This window comes from Daktulosphaira vitifoliae, unplaced genomic scaffold (genome assembly GCF_025091365.1).
Source record: "Daktulosphaira vitifoliae isolate Bord-2020 unplaced genomic scaffold, ASM2509136v1 Scaffold_4, whole genome shotgun sequence".
NCBI lineage: Eukaryota > Metazoa > Arthropoda > Insecta > Hemiptera > Phylloxeridae > Daktulosphaira > Daktulosphaira vitifoliae.
This window is the reverse complement of record NW_026099575.1, coordinates 24,374,923-24,385,308: the sequence shown is the minus strand read 5'-3', so window position 1 is coordinate 24,385,308 and position 10,386 is coordinate 24,374,923. Positions and strand designations below refer to the sequence as shown.

Below are 10,386 nucleotides of genomic sequence, written 5' to 3'. Positions count from 1 at the left end.
AAAAAAAAAAAAATGTCGAGACTAAATCAATTGTTTATTTTTAATTAATAAAAACTCAGCACAGTGGTGACGTGCATAGTTGGACTCAGTATAGATATCTGACAATGATTAAAATCACTATAAAAAAAAACGCTTCGATGCAAATTATTAGATAGTGTTTAATTTTAAAAAATTGGTGGATTATTCCAAAAGCTACATGATCTGCTATTTCCTTATTAATATCCTGATTAAGATAAAGTATGTCAAATGAAAAAGGGATTATTAAAAAATATTATTTCTCATAAAAAAATAGTGTTCATCCATACATTTAAAAAATATCGTATTCATCCATTTATTTTTAAAAAAAGTTATAGAAATATAAAATTCAAAAAATTAAATATGAAATTAATATTTTCAACACAAAAAAAAACTACAGATGTATATGCACAATTGAAACATTTAAATTTTACACAAGGTAATGGGAATATTTTTACTAACAATGAAAATATATTACTTTAATAATATCTGGTCCAGTAAAAAAGGTAAAATCATAATTTTTTAGCGGATTTTACTCATTTAAGTGAAATGAGAAAAATATATTTAATTATTTAGGGTATTGTCTTCAACAATGTCCCGTGAGAGCTAAGAAAAAGTAGTAACAGACCATAAAAAGAAATAAAATAATCTATCATGATAAAATTAATACCTTCTTGGCTTCTCATCAAACCTATAAAAAGTGATTTAATTACAATTTTATGATTAATTTAAACAAATTATTAGATCTTTAATGATTTTATTTTAATTACGAAATAGTTGNACATTTTAATTACGAAATACTTCTCTACATTCTTAACATTTTTTAGAAACTTTAAAGAAATAATACACCACATTGGTTAACATATAAACAGGAACAATTGTGTATAATAAGTACAAATAATTAGTACTTAAATATAACAATAATTTTAAATAATAATAAATAATAATAATTTCAAAAAATTTCTAACAATATAAAAAATCATCTACAATAAAATATCTTTTGAAATTTTTTTTTTCTAAATACATTATAAGTACATCTTTCATTTGACATACTTTTTATTAAAATTGGACAATTTCCCCATATATAGGAGACGTTCAAAACATGAAACATTGTATAAAAAATAGAACTTTTTCAATTTAACTTTTGAAAATGTTCCGGAAATACTGCGTCCTTTAAACATATATAAAATTAAAGCTTATTTTATGTACTATAAAATGAAAAAAAAAAATTTGTCCCGACGACCTATCTTCTATGCGCAAATGGCTACCATATTCAAAAATATGCTATTTTTCTATTAAAAATCTAGGTTTTGTATTTTATTTTATTTTAAAATATCTTATTAGGAGAATATATTGACTTTCATGAATATTATATAATTTATAAGGGGATTACATTGATTTATATATTATTTCAATCTAAATGACATAGTATAAAAAATTAATCATATTTAAATTTTTTTGTTTCTTTGAAGTCGAGAAAAATAAGTTTAAAATTTGAACTAGCTAAATTTCCATTTTTATTAAGTGACGAATGAGACGTACGGTTTTTGAAACGGTAACACTTGGGTCTTTCACGACTTAGGCACTGAATTTTTTTTTTAATTCTTTTTGAGTTAAAAAAAAATGTTTAACTCATTTGATTTTTATCTCATTTAGATTCAATAACTTCAATAAATATCAAGGATTCCATTACTGTAGTCTCCTCTCGTGAGAAGAAATTCATATTAATATTATTTTACTATGTGGTTTTTTTTTTGTAGCTATCATTTATATTTACAGCTCTCATTTGACCTACTTTTTTGACAAATTTTATTTTTTTAAATAAAACACTATCTACAGATTTGCATCGAATCGTTTTTTATGATAGTGATTTTAATCACTGTCAAATATCATCTATACTGAACCCAACTATGCCACGACCCCACTGTGCTATCGTTTTATTTTATTATATTTAATTTGACAATTTTTTACACCTATAACTAGCGGTATTATATTTAAAGTTGCACCCCCACAACCAGCACCCACGAGCCGCCACTGATAACAATAATACAGTAAGATTAATGACTAAGACGTATATATGAATGCGGGCGAATTCAGATTCGGAATACACAATAAGGCCACATGTGTGACGGATTGAAGTTACAGGTAAACTGGTTTACATAGTTGCCGACGTGTCTCGCGGTGCTTAATCCCCTGACCTGTCCTGTCTACCGACCGCCGGACAAGACAAACATAATATTGTATAAAGTGCTAATTGTATGTTTACAGTTGAGTCAGAACTCATCAGTAAATTTGGATACATCCTTAAGCATTTCAAGTGTGCGACGGTAAAAAGCTGATAATCACCACTCGATAACATGCTAATAAATCATAACGATAAAAATAGTGAGCTATTTCAGGCTGTGTCATGATATCGCAACAACAAAATGTTATTTATTTATTTACGCTCAAGTTAAAACCATACATCGCAAACGTTAATATTATATTGTTATGCAAAAAAAAAAAAATGCACTAGTGCGATTTATATATTGATTAATATATTTAAAAATACTTTCATAAAAAGTGTACAAAAGTTTTTAAAAGTATAACTGGAAAGGTGACCTATAAAAAAAAAAAGTGTCGAAGTTCACGTAGACACCTTGTGCGAATATCTTAAATAAGACCTTAATTAAGTCGGAGTAAAAATGTAGCACAAAAANTTCACGTAGACACCTTGTGCGAATATTTTAAATAAGACCTTAATTAAGTCGGAGTAAAAATGTACAAAATGCATGACAAATATAATATTACATATACATATTATGTTAGTTTTATCACATTATTTATAGTTTAGATTTACATTTTTAATTAAATAATTTATTAAGCTAATAGTATTTATATTTTTTTGATTCAATAATTTAATAATAACTCATGCATAAGTAATGTCAAATTTTTTGAAATATTAATTTTTATTTTCGCATAAGAATCTATTGAAAATTTTTTTATTAGAGAAATTGTAAGAATAAGGTATAACTTTTTGATAGCGAAATTGTATACTTAAAAATGACCATAATTTAATAATAACTTTTCCTACAAGTCTGAATCTAAATTAGTTATAAAAAGATTTTTTCTGTTTGCAAAAAATAACATCATAGAGCTAAGGTTGTTTTCAAATCCATAAGAAAGTTTTTTTTTTTATAACATTCTAAAATAATATCGATTGTAATATTTTCCCAACTATTAAATAGATGATTTCTGATAATGATTATCAGAGATATGTAAACATTGCAACTAATAAGGGGGTGATCCGNAACATTGTAACTAATAAGGGGGTGATCCGTAGTCCTTCTTCTGAAAAGAGCCGTTCTCAAAGCCTACATTTCTTGTTATGTTGAATTTGTGAAATATATTAATAAGAAAAGTTTCATGTTTAATTTCTATATTAACCCTCTCTTGTAAATGAATTTACACTTGATATAAACAGTCAATTTAAGTTACTAACAAAATAAACAATAATGAACAACAGTATAGAACTATTACAATATTATGAACACACATACATCACAGTATCAGAATTTAACAACAACAAGATATTAACATGTTTAATAATTTCATAATTAAAAATAAGTTTAAAAGTAAAAGTTCTGAGGATTATAATAAAGACAACAAATTTTTTATAGAAAATTATTTTATAAGATATTAATGAGTTTAAACAAATTTTATAATTTTGGTTTTTAAAAAAGTAACAACAGCTAAATGTACGGACAATTTAACATTAGTAATCATTTTAATATTTAACAGAAATAGTAAATTACTGTGCTTCAATTATTACATAACATATATTGCCGAAAAATTCATTTTTTCCCCATTATTTCATAGCCTGTCAAATAAGAATAAAACTATATTTTTTAATGTTTACACATTGTTAGTTATGATTTTGGATTTTTTAATTTTTATTATTGAAACTATCAAATTAAAGAGCAACAACGAATTTAGTAACTTGTATTTTAACCCTTATATGATAAAGTAGGTTTTCATTCAAAATCAATAGAAAAAGACATTTTTCAAAATTTCATAAACCACAATCCACATTTAATATCACTTCTAAGATGTAATTGATCTTGCAATAAGCTGATCTAATAGAAGTAAATAATTTATTTATTATTTTATAGTTCGTTTTGCAAAAACATAGCTAAATATACTTTTATAAAAATTAGCATTTAATTTCCTGAAATAATAATCGAATAAATACTAGTAAGAGTTCATTTTAAAAACATCAATTTATATCAAAATTTATTGGGACCAACATGTTAGGAAACAAAAAATATATTTTATAAAAATGATTATTATAAGGGCATACCTTCTTTATTTCTTTGAACAATATTACATTTTAATTCCTTTGATAATGTGTCATCAAATGAGAATACTTGTAATTTTAGAGAAAAATAATAGTATGTCCAACGTTCTTCTTCATATAATCTTTCTAGGACAGTTTCTATACTCTTAGATTTAGAATTTATCTCCCTTAAAATTATTTTGCATTGTTCTTCATCGAATATATTGGGGTTATCCACTCCAATGTCGAAATAAATTAAATTTAATTCCATAGCTTCAAAACATCTCTTATAAAGTTGATCTATCATTTTAGATTTTAATTTTAAAAAATTTTGTGAATTTGCTAATTTTATTATATCTTGAAAAAACGTATTGGTATTGATTAAATGATTTTCAACACTTTTTGGTAAATTTATCCTCATGTGATAAATTATATTTTTAATATTCACTGCTGCTTCTTTCAACATTACTTCAAAAATTTGGACTCTTGAAATTACTTTACTTTCATTTGTATCATTACCGAAAATTATTTTTTTCAATAAAAGTGTAAATTTGGCAACGCAGTAGTAAACAGGATAAACTGTTGCAGCTACTATTTGACGTTGGAATGATTCTACACAGTCAACATCAAATGTGTGTTTAATCATGTCAAATAATACTGCCATGTTTGGATATTCACCATTTTCCAATTTTTCATTAATCCGAACATCAATTATTTCATTTAATTTATCTCTTTTACTTACATCAAATAAACTGGAAAACAACATTTCAATAGGGTGATAGGAAGTATTTTTCATTATTTCATCTTCGATTTTAATTTTAAAATGAAATCTTAAATTGATTTCAGTATCACTAACTCTATTCATTGTTTCATCGATGTTATTTTCCATAAATATAGTTTCAATCCATAACTTCTTAGGTAATAAATTATTAATAATCTTATGACTGACTTCATTTTCATCTATAAATTCGTTTCGAATGACAATGTCAGGGAAATTTATTTGATTACCTTCATAACATGCATCTAAAACGTTTTGTTTTAGTTGTGCAATTAAATTTGGATAAATTTTCTTAAATTCATCTATAAAAATTTCATGATTACTTAATTCTCTAGTTTGATATGTTACATTTTGATATGTTTGCAATAGTAAGGTATTGAAAAGATTATTCAAGTAAAAATTTGTAAACAATAATCCTTGCGAGTTTTTGAATGCATTTGTAGACCATGACTTTATTGTTTTTTCTATTTCATTTCTTTTTTGACAATGTTCATCTTCTATTTGTTGAAGCATTGTTACTACAATTGGGCCCAAGAATTGAAGACCCAATGAAAAATTTTCAATTAAAATTGGATTGGGTGTATTAAGTGATACAATTTTGTTGAAATACATAACTTTGGCGTTCAAATTATATAATAAATACTTACTATAATAGCAATCGAGATATATTTCACTCGAAATTATACTATAGAAACATGATAGTATTAAAAAAATAAATACTAAAAATTTACTTACCATTTTAGTAGTTTAAAACAGTTTTATTGCAAACGCGATAATAGATATTTGAAAAACAAAAATTTAATATTTTTCTTCTTATATATACATATATTTATTGCCAAAATATATGTATTCATAAAATTGATAAAAACATGTGTGTAATAATTTAACTTGGTATTAATAAATAAATATATAAATCATTTTTTCTTCCTATATGAGAATCGCGTTTTCAAATTAAATTACTAGCTTAATGTTCATAAATGAGATAATTATTTGAATACTTACAATTCTTTTAAACTTATGTCGCAAATGAGGTTCTTAGAATGTGTGTGATTTTAAAAAATGAGTTTGTTTTACAGTACAGAGTGATCAGTTTATCATACAGTGTAATTGGCTAACGATGTCTCACATAATATCTTTAAAAATACAAGTTTTATAAACAAATTTATTTTTTAATCATTATGGACCTTTGATAAGCTGTTTAGCAAGAAAAATTAAATATCTATCATCATCCCTTATACACAGAATTTGTATTAACTTCAGATTTTCAAATAGCAACTCCTATTATATTTATATATTTTTGTTCGTCATAAAAAGAAAAAAATATTTAGCAAAATAAATAAAGAATTATGAATTTTAAATAAGTTATGCTACTTTAAAATGTACGATATTTTCTGAAAAAATTTCAGTAGTTTTTCCAACGCCGTCACATTATTATTTTATGTTGAGCTACAGGTTTACTGTGTCAATGCATATAGTCATATAGCGCTTATCGATTTACGTCCTATTACGTTGGAGTCTATTATAATTTTATCTTCATAAGCCCTAAACTTTATAGAGTCGTGGGCACTTAATATAAAATAAAAAAAAATATTTTTTTTATTGAACTAAATTTAATGGTGTAAAAAAAAATTGGGTTGCCATTTGAAAATATGAAATTGATACAAGTTTTAAGCATAAAGGATAATGGTAGAAATTTAAATTGTTTTTTGAAACACCTCATCAAGGATTCATAATGATTAAAAAAATATTGTTTATAACACTTGTATATTTTAAGATATTACGTGAGACAAAGTTAGCCAATCACTTTGTATACCTTTCGATTACTAACAAAATAAATACAATATTGCAAAAATTATTTTTTATTTTATTTGGTTATATATATTTTTTGATTAATCAACTTATAAATACTTTCTAGGAACATCTCTTATAACATAAAAAGGTGTCAACTTTATTTTTTTTAATGGTAACATTCATATTTAACTGGCTTAAGAAATAATCTAATTAAGAAAATGATTGGGCGATAACAATTTTTGGATTGGTACTTTGGAAGTTATTAACAGTATTAAGTTAAAATTCGAAGTGCAGAGTGGGTGCTGCTATTTTTATCATTAGTCGTTGTTGTGGGGATATCAACTTCTAGTTGACATCCAAACAACAACCATTTAAGTTATAAGGGATAATGCTAAAAAGTCATTATTAGCTGATAAATTTTATGCAACTATACTGTATAGTGACTCAAAAATAAATATAATATTTACACCGTGTGGTTTGGTATGACCATGAGGATGTTGAGTTACTACATATTCATTAAAAAAAATAATATAATATAATTTTCTCTCTGTGTATGAGTACGAATGTTTTATGAAAAGATATACAATATAGAAAGTGATGTGTGAAAATTTATTAATATAGTAATAATTTGAAATAGAAATTATCGGAATTATTATCATACTAGTACTTAGTACATAATATCAATAATGATACTCTTACCAATAGTTATTTCAGCTTGTGTTGACTGTAAGTCGTTCCAATAAATTTCTTGAGTCGTATAAGAACCACAAATAGGTTCTTTATCTTCGCAAGAAAGTCTTTATTTGTATTGACCACATAGATAACACACTGAAAGATTGGACTAATCTGGTTAAGTTCGTATAAACGTTATCCATTTTGTTTATTTAAACGTTATTTTATTCTAGTGATCGCTTAATTTTTCTGATTCTCTACTTAATTTACGTACTGATTATACTGAACTTTTAAACCTTATAAATTTTCTGTGAAATTTAAGTTAACCTTTGTGATGTTTGAAATAAGGTTGACATAAATGTACTTATTTTTAGCTTCGATGCGAAGCTGAGAAGGTATTGGTTTTACTATGATGTGTTTTTTTTTATTTTTTTGTGTCTGTTACCACTTTTTCTCAGCTCTCACCGATCCGATTTCTTTCAATGATACGTCAAAAGATCACAAATTGTATCTAGTCGAAGACATTACCCTCAAAAATTGAAAAAATTTCCCTCGTTCCGCGTAAATGGGGGAAATCTCCAAAAAAATTACAAATTTAAAAATCGCTAATTTTTGAAATTTTTGAAATTTTTTTTACTAAAAACTTTTTCAAAAAATAAACATATCAATATTATTTTTTTTTTATAAATGCTTGATGTCTTTACCTATCATTTGGTATATATTTTTTGTAAATCTGACCATTTATCTGCTCACAGGAGGGGATTTAAAATGACAACTTTTTCAACTTAATTTTTTAAAATGTTTCGGAAGGTCTGTGCCCTTTTGTATTAAAGTCAACCCATGTATATATGTAAGATGTGTTGCGACATTTTACTATACCCGAGTAGCATTATTTTGGTTCACGGTCGGTTCAAGCGACCCATGAGTGCTGGGAGAGTTCAATGTTCAATAATGAACCGTATAATTTTATATAAGTTCTAGGAAAGTTCAACGTTCAATAAATAACCGAGCAATTTTTAAAAAGGTCTGAGACCGTTCAATGTTCAAAATAATCGTACGGATTCATCAAAGTTCTTTGATTATAATTCTTTCATTATAATGAAAGAATCGTTATAACGGTTATAGCCGTTCCCTGTTCACTCTCACATATATATTTAACTGAAAAGTTCAATAAAATGTAAGTACATTTAATTTAAATTTAGGAGTAAAATAATAAATAGTTATTTTAATTAATTTTAATAATATCATATATTATTTTTTTTAAAGATAATCATACATTTTAGTAACTACATTTATTGTAATTGTAATAGATACATGTGGTAAATTATATATTAAATTTTCGCATTTTGTATTATGATTAATTATAATTATAATACAAAATTATTTATTTTAATTTAGTACCATCGTTAGTTATGTTGTTATTAAGTTATTAACGGACACCTCAAGATTTTCCATGAGCTTAAAATGTTGAACATTTTTAATTATACATCATTGTCGTTTACATCATATCCTTAGCCTTTATCCCAACTATTTGGGAACGGCTCTAGCTTATTTTTAATTGTCTTATTTATTGATTTTTATTCATACATGTGAAACAAATTACTTCTGTATTTCAATATTTAAAATGGTACATTTTATATATTTCTCAACATTGTATACATTGAAATACCATCTCATAAATAACTGTTGATTTTTAATGAAAATCCCTCTATTGTGCTACTCAATAATTTAAATTTATCAAACATTTTAAGTTAAAAATAATTGAATCTATTTGAAAGAGAATTATATTTCAATACTTCAAATTTTAAATAAATGAAAAGTATTAAGCTTAAGGTTTTCACCGTTTAACAATTAACAAGGTTTTACATTAAACAAGATTTTCATCCGACTCATATTTGTAATTATTTGTAACATTTATACAATTAAATCAACAAGATTTTTATACAAATCAACCAATAAAGGGCACATTTTAATCTATGAGGTACAGGCTTACATGTAACCTAAGCAATTTTAAGATATAAATAAAACTATTCACAGTGGTTTTCCTTAAATAAAAAACAAATCTATATATCTAGGTCGTCTAAAATACCCAATATACAAAACACAATTATTTTATAACTTAAATAATAACAAAATCCAGCACAGGGGGGTCGCGGCACAGTGGTGACGTGGCATAGTTGGATCAAGTATAATGATATCTAACAGTGATTAAAATCACTATCAAAAATAAACGCTTCGATGCAAATCTTTAGATAGTGTTTAATTTTAAAAAAATTGGTGTTTTATTCCAAAAGCTACTTGATCTGCTGGTTCCTTATTAATATCTCGATNTTAAGTTGAAAAAGTTTTACTTTCTATATGCATTTTTTATATTTGAAGCCCCCCCATATATAGGGAAATAGTCTGATTTAAAAAAAAAGTATATCCAATGAAAGATGTATATAAATACTACTTCTCATGAAAAAATTGTATTGATCCATACTTTTTTTAAAAAGTTATAGCACTTTAAAGTAAAAAATGTAAATTATAAAATCGAGAATTTTCACACAAAAATAGCATTCGGTAGCCGTTTTCACCATGAAGATAAAATAAAGTCCGAAATTTTTTTTTTGTATAACAAAAGATATTACATTAGCTTTAATTTAAGATATATATAAAAGTGTCAGACCTTCCGGAACATTTTCAAAAGTTAAGTTGAAAAAGTAAATTTTTTGTGAAAAAGTTGTCATTTTAAATCCCCCCCTGTGGGCAGGTAAAGGGTCAGATATAAAATAAATATATACCAAATGATAGGTAAAGACATCATGCATCTATA

General features: G+C 25.1%; 2 protein-coding genes across 3 annotated transcripts in view; one reads left to right on the top strand and one right to left on the bottom strand.

The window, feature by feature from the left end:
• Window positions 1-10,386, top strand: part of LOC126905200 (sentrin-specific protease 1-like) — a 16,407-nt gene that overhangs the window by 1,018 nt on the left and 5,003 nt on the right. The gene's annotated exons all lie outside the window — the stretch shown is intronic.
• The window catches only part of LOC126905197 (uncharacterized), a 19,798-nt gene continuing 13,038 nt past the window's right edge, over window positions 3,627-10,386 (bottom strand). The window contains exons 2-3 of one of the 2 annotated variants that reach the window (XM_050684697.1): window positions 4,355-5,481; window positions 3,627-3,874 (exon numbers count right to left, since the gene is read on the bottom strand). In XM_050684697.1, the coding sequence (XP_050540654.1) occupies window positions 3,849-3,874; window positions 4,355-5,481 (1,153 nt within the window). In that variant the 3' untranslated portion in view covers window positions 3,627-3,848. The remainder of the gene's footprint in view (window positions 3,875-4,354; window positions 5,482-10,386) is intronic. The other variant, XM_050684696.1, reaches the window with a different exon arrangement.